The 14,134-nt window shown below is 44.3% G+C and overlaps 1 protein-coding gene and 1 long non-coding RNA gene across 2 annotated transcripts; one reads left to right on the top strand and one right to left on the bottom strand.

Moving 5' to 3' along the window:
- The first annotated feature begins 1,311 nt into the window (after positions 1–1,311).
- Positions 1,312–4,652, top strand: LOC118216678. The gene is made up of 3 exons (XR_004763054.1): positions 1,312–1,677; positions 3,484–3,620; positions 4,588–4,652. It is a non-coding gene; the product is annotated as an uncharacterized LOC118216678 (long non-coding RNA).
- Positions 4,653–4,959: 307 nt separating this feature from the next.
- Positions 4,960–11,468, bottom strand: LOC118216674 (transcription factor Sox-10-like). Its single transcript, XM_035398063.1, has 3 exons — positions 10,532–11,468; positions 8,646–8,914; positions 4,960–8,326 (listed from the first exon to the last, which is right to left on the bottom strand). Exons 1-3 carry the CDS (start codon positions 10,963–10,965, stop codon positions 7,566–7,568), a joined length of 1,464 nt encoding a protein of 487 aa, XP_035253954.1. The 5' UTR covers positions 10,966–11,468; the 3' UTR covers positions 4,960–7,565.
- Positions 11,469–14,134: the final 2,666 nt, after the last annotated feature.

The raw sequence follows: 14,134 nt of genomic DNA, 5'->3' as shown, positions 1-14,134 counted from the left end.
ACTAATGGCACCTTCCCCCTGTCTGTGTCTCTATTAGATGACTAGGGTAAAGGGCAATAACCTGTTGGCCTGTGCAGGGGACTGTGCTTGTGTACATCTGGCAAAGAATCCCCATAATCTCTGACCCAATGAGCTTTCATCACTAAATCCTGGCCCCATTCCAGTCTAACAGGGATCCCTGCTTATTATAATAAGCTTTGTTTTAAACTGTAATTTCATCATAACAATGCCATTCCCTCAGGAATATCAGACCTTGTAGTCTATTAAATTAGTGGATGATCAGATGGTTCATTTTTGGAAATGTAGATGGGGAATTTAGCCAGAACACCGGTACATAGCTCTACCGTGCCACCCCAGTACCTTGTGATTGTTAAAGTTTCTAAAACAAGGACCTCAGATTATCATCTCACCAAAGGACATACCTTAGTGTTCAATATGTAAGTAGTGAGTTTATGAGTGCACTTATTGAACAAATATGCAAGTCCTGCCAGTGCTAATGTTCTTTTATCTCAATAACCTGAGAATTTGTGACAGTGAAGAATGTCGCCCATTGAAAATTCACCATGCATAACATGTTATTGTAATGGGAAAATTATAAGGCAACTGATTTTTTAAAATGTTGTGCCTCTTGACGATGTACAAATTGATTAAATTTTATATAATACATGGTATATACAGTATATTAACCATCAGGATAAAACACAAGTCACAAGCCTTATTTAGATGTCCCTGGCTTAGGATATATTCAGTACATTGAAACTCTTTGTAGTTTCTAATCATGCTGAAGCCAGAATTGGTATTTAATCTGCTGAGAATCGCAATGCAAACCCTGAAGAATTACAGATATGCCCTCCAGACATAAATGTAGCGTACTTTTTGTGGTATCTCTGTGTTTACATAATTTGAATAAAACTATCTATTAAAGGTTAAAATACTGACTCACGCTGATGCATGCGTCGTGATTCCAGACCGAAGGAATGTGACTGCGTTTTCCCCCGTTCTTCAGCTCCCAATATTCCATACACGCCTGTTTGCATTGGAGGCCGCCGCTAGCGGTTCGGGCTCCGCCCCTTCTGACGCGCCAATCCATTTTTTTAAGAAAAAAAAATATTCTATTCGTTTTTGTGGACATTTTGTATGTACTTAAGTAAATATGAACAGTAATATATAGTATGAAAAGATGTTAAAATGTTTGCAATTAAGTATTTTATATTTGGAAATTTCTAAATTTGTTCACTCTACAACGTTACAAAGCCCAAGGACCATCATTTTTTATTGAACCCAGTGGAGTACTGAATATCAAAGAATTGTTTAAGAACCATTGGACGGAAGTTGTATGCCGTCAATATACACACTACAGTTGCCTCTTTAACCAGGCAAGGTGTCAGTGCTCGTTTTTCTGGTACGCCATTTTCTCTGAAGCAGATAAGACTGATTAATAGAGACATACACAACAAACCACTTTGCAGTTTTAAGTAAGCTTTATGACGCGAAAATCGATGATGGCATCTCCAGCCCCGACTCATTAGAATGGTGATCTAGCTCCAAATAATTGTTGAGCTATTGGGGCAGAACGTTTCCCAAAGGATAAGTTTGGTTTAAAAGCCTATCGAGCGGACATCACGCACCAAACATCAGTCCATGGATCCATCTCCTTGTTCTTTCATTAGGCCTAAGGTAAGTTAACAGTGTTAGATTAATATGATGTAACAATGTGATTGTCGTAATTTTAAAGATTCAATTGAAGTTGCAAGTATCTTGACAAGCAGGTCCATTATGTAAAAAGGTAGCAACTCTGGCCTGAGCGCTGAAGGCAAAATCGTGCCCCCCCAGACGCCGGTCGAATGGTCAAGTTTTGAGTTTTATTTGATCTGGGTGTCTTTGACTTCTGTTGACTTGTTCAATCAAAACCAAGAACCATGTAGGCTAACTTGAAAACCAGCTCGTCAACACAACACTGCTTTGGGTGGCACTGGCTAACGTTAGATGTAGATGACCATATTTTGTCTACTTATCTAGAATAAGTCAGTGTATGTCACGTCAATTTATCAGCTGCCTAGCTGATTAGCTATAGGCCTACACCCTTAATGTTAGACTACGGTTCTCCGCAGGCTTTATAAATGTTTACGGATGGCTTTTTATTACGGAATAAAGACATACCTCAACTTGGAAAATGAATTGAACGTCTGGATCATTATAACAGAGTCTTCCATTTTTTCCCTCTGGCTTGAACAAGACTCAGTCTTGTGTCAATCCGACATCTGAAGTGTAGGCCCAATAACCCGGCAATATGATTTTTTAAAAAGTAGGCTAAATTAAGTTTTTCACAACTTCTCTAAATATATTGAGATATATCTGCTCCAATAATCGACAGCAACATATTTATGAATAATCAGGGAACGCTGTGCTCGTGTTAGTGAGCGTGAGGGCATACGCGCTAATATTGGTTCATTGTACTCATTCATAGTAGTGGATTACGTGGTTACACCGTATTTTTCAGGACGGTTGTCATACCGTAATGTTATGCAATGAGCTGAGTGACATGAAACGTGCCAGGGGGAGGGAATAATTTCCGTCAAGCTTAGGGATGTTGGGCAGAGTCAAATTGGTGCCAATGAGATGATGGTAGCCCCAGCCAGTATAAACGTCACCAGAAGTCATTGTTTCTTTTAGTTCCTTAATTTATGAAGGTCATATCAGACACCAACATTAAATGTTTTATTCCAAACTCTGTGCACTCTTCCTCTTAGACACGTTGTCAAAGTCACATGTCACATGTTGTCAAACAGTTGAAATATAATCTCACACATGCACAGCTATTACTGCTACACCGTAAAGAGCTATGATGTAGAGTCTCCTCCCTGTCTTTCCTTTCGTGAAAGGGTGATCATGCACGCTAGACTGTGTGCACTGCGTGGTATCTCTCGTAGACACATCTCGCACCTCTCCTACTCGCAGGCACACTAACAAAGGCAACCCATTGTGTATTGGGAGGAAGTGGGTTCCATTCCATGACAACAGGGGAGCCCTGCCCAAAGCCATGTACAGAGAGAGAGAGAGGGAGAAAGAGCAAGCGAGGCACTTCCCTAATTAAGCAGGCTTTTGTGCAGGTGACACTGATACCCAGGCCGATGGTGTTTTCGGGCCCTGTTGCATTCCTGCCTGGGACAGAGTAAGAGGAAGGAAGACTGGTGGTGGGGTGGGGGGTGGGGGGGTTGTGCATCATGGCCTAGTTGGCACTTGAAAAAGTGGAAATATTTCTACCTTTCATAATCTGTGGTATGCAGGTACTGCTGGCACAGCCACACTACAGGTAAGGTGATACACGCGCACACGCACAAACACACCTGTGCTCATGAAGCAGGGATACTGTAGAGGAATGCCAAAAGCACATCTATGGCTCATCAGAATAAATGGCGAAGGCCAGGACATGAAACGGAAACTAAATAACTGGATTGCAAAAATCTGTAGGTTTTTTTTTAGTAAACTGAAGGGTGTGGCCCACCTACGCGCTGTTCTACCTGCCGTTATCCCACCCACACGGAGAGGGGGAAGGACAGGCTCATTTCTGTTTCCTCCTCTTCCCCACTCTCCCAGTCTGCCCTTTGTCCTCTCTCAAAGTGAGTATGTCACACAACTCATCTGCTCCATCCATCTCCCGCCCTCTGCACATCCATATTTCCCCTTGCCCCCCCACCCCCCCCCTTCTCTCTCCACAGTTTCGGAATGTCTTAATCCCATTAGAGCCTAAATCTAATGAGAGAGGGGGGGGGGGACTGCAGTGTGTATGAAAGTCCCTTTGTATCCCTACAAAGCTACAGGCCAGTGCAATTTTGAGTATGGCTCTCTCTCCCTCCCTCCCTCTCTCTCTCTCTCTCTCTCTCTCTCTCTCTCTCTCTCTGCCCCCATCCCTCCTCGTCATTCCAAAGCTCAATGGTGCTCTTTGTCTGACCAAGTATCACACAGCCGATTAAAGAGGGAATTAGGAGGTGGCTTAACCCACCACACGCGCGCATGCACAAACGTACATGCACATGCTCGCAAGTACATGTACATGTACAAGTACACACACACACACACACACAGAACGCATGCACATTATAACACACACGTATACCTGGGTGCTCTTGGGATTTTTAGATCGGGTGGTTTGCTGCTGTACTCGGCCTGTAACGGTCTGCTGAATTAAACTGGTCCAAGGACAGCTATGGCCTGCAGTGTCCTAACACTGGTCCTGGCTCTTTACATTGTGTATTAATGCATCATAATATGTGTTCCATATGCAATATATTTTGTGTTTAAATCGAGCAACATTGTATTTGCCTATGCACCTGTCCACAACATGTCGAAATGGTGTCGAAGTCAGAGGATATTTCTGTCCTCATCACCTCTTCACTACCTCCCAAAGGAATAGTTTGGTTAATCTTCATCACTCCCTGAAGAGGATGGTTTAATCTGTATCACTCCCAGATGAGTACCAGAACCCCCCCCCCCCCGAAAGCTTCCGCACTCTGTACTGTGTATTTGAGGCACACTGCAGTGTGCAGGATGTAATGCTAAAAGATGGCCCTTGTATGATGGATACAGGTCAAGATGGCCCTTGTGTGATGGATACAGTTACGAAGAGCTCAGTAGTGGGTCCACGCCTCATGACTTGCCGATCACTGTGTAGCGGTACATTGAGGGCATACTGGCAGGCATAAACCCACACACCTGCCAGGATGAAGCTGATCCATCCCTGTGTTCTCCAGGTTGGCTTATGATGCATCCAGAGTGTGAAATTGTGATGTCTACAGGGCCGAGTCTGACTTTCTAAAGCACCTTCATTGACTGAGCCACCCTGGTATTTCTGTTTGAGTATGTGTTACCTGCCCATGTATGTGTTTGCACCGTACTAAATGGCAACACTTCTGCAGGTGATAAATACCAATGGGATATATATTTGCAAAAGCACGCTTCTGTGAAAACAGAAATATGTATTTATTTAGTCTGAGAGAAGTTAATCAGCCACCAGGTCACTAGGGTTTCAGTCATGCTGATATCTACAGCTTGTTTTGTTCCGCTGACAATGGTAAAACATAAAAGTAAATAAAAACAACAAGAACAACAGTCAAGTGTTTGCAACATGTCGGAGGACAGAGTGTAAGAACACAGTATCAGCAAATATAAATAATTACAGTATTTTTAATATTTAACAATACAAATTTTAACAATAGTAGCAGGTCTAACATTTTCTGTTGTAAAAATTGACTAAAATAATATAAGTTGGAAACACAACTACAATATAAAAAAAAGACGTCTGCAAACTACAATGCCAAAAAAAATATATGTATATCCAAAACATGACTGGACAGGAAAGCAAGCATATTTTTAACAAGGTAACATAGACATTGTTTAAATTAATATAATGATGGAAGGGTCTTATTATAAAAAGTGTACTGTGTATAAAATCGCATACATTTAAGACGATAATTAATATTTAATGGTGTGCTTCACATTGTGGGGGGGTGGGGGCCATGTCGAGTGATGGAAGAGGAATGCACGGGGGGGGGGGGGGGGGGGGGGTTACATTCCCAGCTTCGATTCCCGAGCTGTTGTGCGATGGTGGAAGCCTGCAGTACTTGGCTTTTCCTCTGCGAGACGGATGTACAGGCAAGTCCTTGCATGTCGCATGGAGTATATTTCCCAACAGATTACATTATAATCTCTGTCATAAGCTTTGTATTTTCTACCTACAGTAAGAAACAAAGCTTGGCAATCCCTAAAACGAGCTGTTTGTTGACATATGTAAAAATTCTAATGTGGATTTTGGCCTGTTAAATTGGTGCTTCAATGGCTGTGTAAATCTAATTTAGCCAGTCATCAAGGCCAGTGCACGCAGGACTGTAGACTATTGGCCATGCAGATCAGCGATACGGTACTTATTTTAATTACCGAGAGTATTTCCTACTGGACTTGTAATGCTGAAGATGTGTATGTGAATTGTTAACACATGGTACTACACACAAAATGACCAATATCGGGCACCTATATCAGGCCTCTCTCAGCACTGAAACTGATATCTTGTCAATGTTGTCGTATTTCTCACTGTATCTGTTACAATGAGAGCCATGGCATACTTTTCAGAGATGGTCATGTCTTTGATTTGTTGTTATGATTTGGACAGTTTGTTCATCTGTCGATTGGACACAAGTGGTGGATGAGTATTTAGATATTTAGAATTTTATAGTATAAATTATAACAATACTTAATGATCTGAATCTCAGTCTCTCTCTCTCTCTGTGCGCCCCACACTCACACTTGCTGACTTGCAGACTCGCTCGCTCGTTGACTCACTCGCTGACTAGTTTACCGATTCACTCGCTTGCTGATTCGCTCACTGATTCGCTTGTTCACTCACTCAGTCACTTGCGCACTCTGTTCATATTGTCGGACATATTGTCCCTGGCAACTGTGAGTACTACCTTTGAAATACATTTCTTTGAAGTTTGCAAGAAAGCTGCGGAAAAAGGCTAGCGAACGCATATTTTACAGGAAATATGTACATTTCAGAAGTCAGTTAAAAATATTTCCAAAAGGGCAGTGGTGCAAGGCTTTTCAGTGTAATAATGGCAACAACATAACACAGATGACAAGGGTGATAATGAGGATAATAGTAATAATAACATTGATGACAACAATAAAGATATATTGTTTTATGGTAACAAAAAATAGCCTTCATTTTGGTTAATAGAAAATAATTATTTATATTTAACAATTATCAAGAATATTAATTATTTTTGTAACCTTTGCATTTCCTTCCTCAAACATTGCGTATTGCTAGGAAACCAGGACTGAACACTGAAGTCATGTTCATGCTGGGGAATATGTGTTGGTTATTTCATTTCTAACTGCCTTGTGCTAAAATAATCTCTGCAGAAAAAATATTGTGCTATATTTACTGAAACTGAGTTTATCTGTTGGTCTTCAATTTTTTATTTTATTTTTGGCCTCAACACATTTTTGGTGGTGTTCACGACTTAAACTGTTCTGGCGATATCATATTTATAAATATCTTTTTAATGGCGGGGTCACTCTGTAGGTAGGCCTACATAACCTGTGGCACTAAGAGATAATGGGAATAATGTGGCCTCACACAGTGCATGAGATGTAGGCAGACTAAGATATGCTGCGTCTTTCTTTAAGCATCATAACCTCGCTCCTGTGATTTCCCCTTTCTTCCTGTTGGAAAATGTGGTGGAGGACCATCCTGTCTTAATTATTTAAACTTATGCTCAAGTTTTTTTTTTATTTTTTAAAATGTACTCCACTTAAGCCTAGAAGTTTTCATAGGATGGTAAGACTGCTCCACATGGAAAAGGGTCACAGGTGCACCATATTGACCTAACAGCCCTTCAAGCTTTGTAGTGTAAACCTCTTTTAACCCCTCTAAGTCTGTCTCCCGACACAGGAGTTTCATCCATCTTGAGGCATGATGTTCCATGACCCAAGCCTACCCCCCAAAATCTGGGACTGTAAATTGAGGCGAAACCTGCATTCCTGCACCCCTCCTCCCCCCATCCCCCTCAGGGGCGGGACAGGGTGGTGTAGACGGGCTGTTCCCAGTGGGGGGGGCTGTGGGACTGTGGCACGCTGGCGGGGTCAGTGATGGCGGTATAGAGGGGCCGCTGCGTGGGGCCCATGTAGGAGAAGGCGGAGTACAGGCCTGAGGGCTGGCCAGAGTGGCTGTAGTAAGAGCTGGAGGCCTGGTGTTCGCCGTAATCAAACTGGGCCCTGGAGGCCAGCGCTGGGAAGGCCGAGCCGTAATGGGGGAGGCTGAGGGGGGTGTAGGTGACGTGGGCCCCGCCCGAGGAGGCCTCGGAGAAATGGGCCCCTGCGCCCGCCCCGCTCTCGCTCTTGATCTGGGCCTTTGAGGAGTCGGAGGCGAGGGCGGGGGACTGGTGCGGCTGCTGTTTGGACAGCCAGGTGGCGGAGTGTCCGCTGGCCGCCGCCAAGGCAGAGGAGATGCCGTAGGCGTAGGGCGAGGCGGAGGACCCCGCCCCTCCTGCCCCCCCGGGGTGCCCGTTGGGCGGCAGGTACTGGTCGAACTCGTTCACGTCGAACGGCTCCATGTTGGCCATCACCTCGTGACTGATCTCGCCGATGTCCATGTTGCCAAAATCTATGTGGGGCTTTCCTCCTGTCCCGGACCCGGATCCCCCTTCCCCTCCACCCACTAGCCCTCCGCGGGACCCCCCTCCACCATCTCTCTTCCCCTCCACGGACTTTCCAGACTGCAGCTCGGTTTTTGGGGTCGTGGGAGGAGTCGGGGGACTGTGACTCTGCCCTGTAAATAGACACGATTCACATTAGAAGTAATAAAGAGAGCCGGCTGAGTGCAGCGTTAGCACAGGGCAGACAGGAGAAGAGCTCAATTAAAACCCTATAAAATTAGGGAGCTTCCTGTGGGATCCTGGCCCATGGGCCTCCCTGGTTGTGTGTGGCTGAAGCCCCACAGCCCACCATGTGAAGGGCGGTAGCCCTGCAGGTAACCTGGCTATCTACTATTTGCTCCTGTTGCTGGTTGCAACAGTGGCACTGGAAGAGGCTTTGGGTAGAATCACCTGGCAGATTGATAAAAGGAATGGGCGTGGTCTCAAGCTCACCTGCAGGGTGCGGGTGGGGGTGGTGCCCGTCGGCCAGCGGCGACCCGGCCCCAGGTCCGTGGGCCACGTCCAGGTGGAGGCTCTTAAAGTGCGACTGGCTGTGGCTGACCTCCCCCTCGGAGTGGCCGTCGGCCTCGGACCCCGAGCCGGGCTTGCCGTTCTTGCGGCGGCGGGGCTGGTACTTGTACTCGGGGTAGTCCTTTTTGTGCTGCTTGCGCAACCGCTCAGCCTCCTCGATGAACGGCCGCTTGTCGTTCTCGTTCAGGAGCCTGTGTGTTGGGGGGGGTGGGGGGGTGGGGGTGGGCAGAAGTACAGCGTTTGGCGGAAGGCACCGGAAAATCGGCCGTCGCCTCAGGCGCCTGACCAATGAGAGAGAGAGGCAGCCGAACGCGCGGGGCTACTTGGCCTTTAAGCACAGCCTGTGTAATGGAATGCGAATGGGGGATAGTTGCATAAGATCTGAGCAGTGACGTGTGCAGATCCAGTTCACGGTGCCCATATAAGCCGCATCTGCAGGTGAGTGAAGGGGCTGCCAATTTGAAGCACTTTTCATCCAAAGATAACTGATGAACAATGCAACACTTCGTTTTAGCCACGCAGATGGACAAAACTAGTCCAGCTGTGAGAGAATAAGGTATACATCATTAACTAGACTAGATCATGTGAGAAACTAAATTATTTTTGAGAGGAATGTTTGATTACTGCTGAAAATGTATTTTTGATCCTCTGTATGGTTTATAATCTCATTCGAAACAGCTCATCATTTAATCTACAATGATGACAGTGAGGGAAATATATGCATCCATACTGTAGTCTCCTTACAAATATTTATAGAAGATAATTCTATTCTGTAATTTACAACTTGTTGCATAGACCTTTGTGTGGGGCTGTATATTAGGAAATTCCAGCTACGGGTGCTCTGTGTGAACTACCTGTGCCATAAAATTAATTTGGGAAGGGTATGTAGTATTCCCTGTGTAAATTATAATGTTTACACTGAGTCAGGCAACAAACTAACTTTAATTGCAACACAACTGAATTATAAAATGCCAGGCTGTTGTATATGTAACTGAAGATCAGAATAGTGTTGAGATGAACATGGGAAAACACTCAATTTGTATTTCTTGACCGGCTACACAATAATATGTGAGCTCAACATTAATCCCTTCATTTGCTAGTGGTCGAAGACTTGATAATTTGCTGACTCACTATGGAGGCCGGCCGTGAAGCACACGCTGCATACTATGCGGTTACGGTTCTGTATTTCCACGCTTTATTAAAAATAAATCCAGAAATCTGATGTGTATTTGGAATGTGGGTGATGCGTCTCAGTATTGAATTATATGCCAGATATCTGCACTCACAATTTAACAGCATTGCTAAGTCACACACTGGTGCCAGCACTACCTTTAAAACCCGAAGCCTAAATATGTCATAATTTCTATCCTTGAAGCACATGCAGGCAATCATTTTACAAGATTTCACCCCTAACTATTTTAGGTTCTTGCTGTTCACAAGCGTACAAATAAAAAACCAACAGAACAGGGGAAGTTATATACGCAAATAATCAATTTTGCACAAAGAGCCTGAGAATGTTATTTACATATATTTTTAAGTTGCTTATGACTTTATGGTGATGAAGGCAACTTGGCACAGTGCTGAGCAAATGAGAAATAAAATGGTCATCTTGGACAAATAAGCCACAGGTTGGAGCCCATTACACATTCAAAGCCTAAAGCACCAAGTGTCACTCAGTAGGAAGTTTTAATTTACAAAAATGGACGGACACTGCGCAGTACTTATTACTGATTTCACCAGTGTGCAGACTTCTTTTTATTTCTGAGATGGAACCATTTTGTAACCACGGGGAGCGATGGCTTTCTTACCTCCAGAGTTTGCCCAGGGTTTTGCTGAGCTCAGCGTTGTGCAGGTGAGGGTACTGGTCCGCCAGCTTCCTGCGAGCGGCCTGCGCCCACACCATGAAGGCGTTCATGGGCCTCTTTACGTGCGGCTTGCTCTTGTTCCCGGAGTTGACGCGCACAGGCATGGGCACCAGAGTCCAGTCGTACCCGTTCAGCACCTGGCTGACCGCCTCGCGGATGCCGATGGGGAAACGCTCGTCTTCGTCGTCCGACTTCACTGCCCTCCCGCCCGCGGCTTCGCCCGCTTCCTCGCCGATTCCAGACAGCTGCGGTCCAACGAGAGGCGAGTCCCGCCCCCCCACGGCCCCGGATGAGTGCCCCGGTGACAGCGAATGGCCGTCGTCCGAGGCTCCAGGACTCATCTCCACTTCAGATAAACTCTGCTCCTCTCCCGACATTTCTGCGATTCTCCTCTTGCTTTATTTACTTATTTTTTTAAAAAGCCCCTCCCTCCGGTGAGCGAAGAAACAAAACGATAAAAACTTATGTGCAGGTAGCTTATTCTGATAAATGGTGCATACATATGCCTATGGCTGTGTCAATCACAGCTTCGCCCTTCCCCGTCACTTCCAAAAGGGGAGCGGTAAATTATTTATTTTTATATACTTTTAATGTGACATTTTTTTTCCCACGGTCCAGCTTATATAAACTCCCACTCTGTTTCAGCTGTAGCCTTTCGCCTCAGTTCCGGAATTCTGTAAGCAGTCCACACCAAAGTTCTTTCCATTCGGGGAAGCACAGTTCCAAGGAAAGTTACTGGGACTCACTATTTATGTCTCGCTCTCTCTCACACCCCACTCTGTCTTAAATTCCAGTGAAATTGTGTCCTCTTCATCCGTTCTTGATATGACTTCGTTCACACCTTGAAAGTGAGAAAGGAACATAACGAAAAGTAAAATTAAAAACCCAGGCAACAGTTAACTGCAGCGTATGTTATTTGCAACAGCAGACCAGTCCCTAGGACCAGGGCAGGTTCTTGGCATAGGGCACCATCCTTCCAGGGAGGTGCCAAACAGGTTCGCAATCACTATCTCCAGCACACACCCCCCCAGAAAGAAAGCCTAGAGCCGTCCCTGTCCAGGATTAATATATAAATCTATTGAATGCGCTTATTTTCTCCTCCATTGTAAGTCACTGTGGCTAAGAACATCTGCTAAATGAATGTAATGCAATTATTGTGGTAGAATTGGTCCATCTAATCATTTTATCGGTTTAAATCTGTTAGTATTGTGACGGATGGTAACGGCAGGACCATAGCAGCTGAATGTTTACAGAGGCCAGCTTGACAACTATTGTGTCACACCGAGAACGATTCTGTGACAGTTTTTTCCTGAATACATAAAGACGTCACACAAATTTCAGGGGCTAGGGCTGAATTAAGCTGTCTTCGTTTAAAAAAAAAAAGGGGGTTTAGAGCTGCTGATGAATTTGCATATTAGGCTGTGCAATATTCATATTTGGTAACGATAAGATGCACCAGTATGATCAAACCATGATGAATGTGATGTGTCAATATCACACTTGTAAGAATTCTCTGAGGATAATGCTACAAGAGACGGAGTTAGTTATGTTTGAAACATAATGAGTGTTGGAATATTTTATTTCTCCATTCATAGTTCGGCCTCATTTCACCAGAGCAGTGCAGGCCTCTGTGTGTTATTGCAGCCCAGGCCTCATTCGCGCTAACAAGCTACTGTTTAAGGCTTGGCAGTTATTTCAAGCTCCCCGGAGAGCAAGTGTTGGAATGGCACGAGTCTGTGCCTACACAGGGCTTCGCTTTATACCTCAGAGTTCTTAAATAAACAGGAGCCGGCGCTGGAAATATAACCCGCATGTGGGTCTGTGGGTCTGCGGGTCTGCGCGTGTGTGAATTGGACAGTGTGCATTTGTGAGAGCGTGTATGTTGGTAAAATGTAGGGTTTTGTCCATAGTATCGTTGTGATGCACGGTGGACGTGAAACCGGCATTTTAATTAAGAGAGGGCGTGGAAGCCAGTAACATAAATATACATATTTAGACTGAACGCAGCCTGTAACTGAGTTCGAAAAACAGGAGACCACGCCCCTATTGCATTACACTACTGAGCGCGTTGGCATTTATTGTGAAAAATAATTATTTTAAACAAAAATAACTGCTGCTTTTTGTTTGCATGCCTAAATTATCGTATAATTTCAGCCTTCTGAGCTGTGAAAACGGCACAGGCCATAAAAGGCTCATCGCAGCTCTGGTTTGATTGAGTAGTATCCTATTCTCTATTTTATACGCAGTAATACACGGTCTTGTCAATCCCCCCATCACAAGTAACTAAGGATCAACTGTACCAGGCAATTGATTTTTAGGCGGCACGTAGCCTACCTGGTCACATATCATACCCCAAATTGCCTCGGATGTTCTGGTTCTTTTCGCCAAGTCACGAGCCTTGGAGGGTGGTCTGTGTAATTACTACTGCCCCAGTGAATCACAACCCCCCAACACTCCACACAGAAATTGTCATACGTTACGAAAATTAGCGTTTAATTAACATCAAAGCTTTAACAGCACGCTGTGTACTGAGTGGCATGCGGGGTATCTGCTTGTGTAGGCGTATTTCCGCAACATGCCACAGCTCGAAGAGCCGTTGTGTCTATTTGGGTCGTACGTGCACATACTCCTGTTTTGCCACAAATATGTATCTTAGTGCCTGTATTTTTTTATTTCGGTGCATGTGAGCCGACATTGTTTCAGTTGATTTTCTTAGCTTGGCTACTCATCTAATCTGACTCGTATTCAACCCTAAATCTATGCATTCCATCCGACATATTGTGTCTTCGTTAGTAGGAGACATTTGGCCGTTTGATAGTTGGGTGGTAGGACGATGTAACATTAATTGCACCGACGGTCCTGATCCAGCGCGGGCACTCCGGTTCTCCGTGTTTCCAGAACAGAGCGCCTCTGTGTTTCGACCCCGACACGTTCCGTTTTGTCAATGAACACACTGCGCGTACAAAGCGCGCATTCTCCAGCCTGCGCGTCAATTAAGCATAGAACGTCAGTGACACAAATCGCTGTCTGTCTATTGATCCTAAGCAATATAACTATATTTGGAACAATTTTCTATGTATAGATCAATATAATATAGCCTACGCCTGTCCTTCATTTTCAGGGTTAAATTGTCGAATTTCACTTAATTTAATAACGTATTACCCGCTCACCCCCTTTTTAAAAAAAAGAAAATCATGCAATATATTTTATATATGTCCATGGTGTTTATATTTCAGTAGATATGCCAAGAACCTAAGCACAAAAAGTTTATTGCTTGACTTCCCCAAAAAAAAAAAAAAATTAACCCACGAAAATTTGCAGTTTTTTAACGCCAATATTTCTGTCTACACAAACCATGATTTGCTACTGAAAAGATCCAACTTTTTCGTGTTTAATCTTATCTTAATTTTAAAACGGGGAGAGTGGAAGGGATAAATAGAATTGTTTGAATGTTAAATGCTGATTACAAGACGATTATAGTGTTTCTTAGCTCTCTGGAATGCTTTCAGAGTTGTGTCGAAATATGAAATGAAGGAACCTGTGAAA

This window comes from Anguilla anguilla, chromosome 17, assembly GCF_013347855.1.
Source record: "Anguilla anguilla isolate fAngAng1 chromosome 17, fAngAng1.pri, whole genome shotgun sequence".
Taxonomy (NCBI): domain Eukaryota; kingdom Metazoa; phylum Chordata; class Actinopteri; order Anguilliformes; family Anguillidae; genus Anguilla; species Anguilla anguilla.
This window is presented reverse-complemented; position numbering and strand designations above follow the sequence as displayed.

Coding starts and splice junctions, on each gene's coding strand:
- LOC118216674 (XM_035398063.1), bottom strand. CDS start 10,965: ATGTCGGGAGAGGAGCAGAGTTTATCTGAAGTGGAGATGAGTCCTGGA. Junction 8,915..10,531: donor ACCCTGGGCAAACTCTGGAG/GTAAGAAAGCCA, acceptor CCCAACACACAG/GCTCCTGAACGAGAACGACA. Junction 8,327..8,645: donor CCCCCACCCGCACCCTGCAG/GTGAGCTTGAGA, acceptor GTCTATTTACAG/GGCAGAGTCACAGTCCCCCG.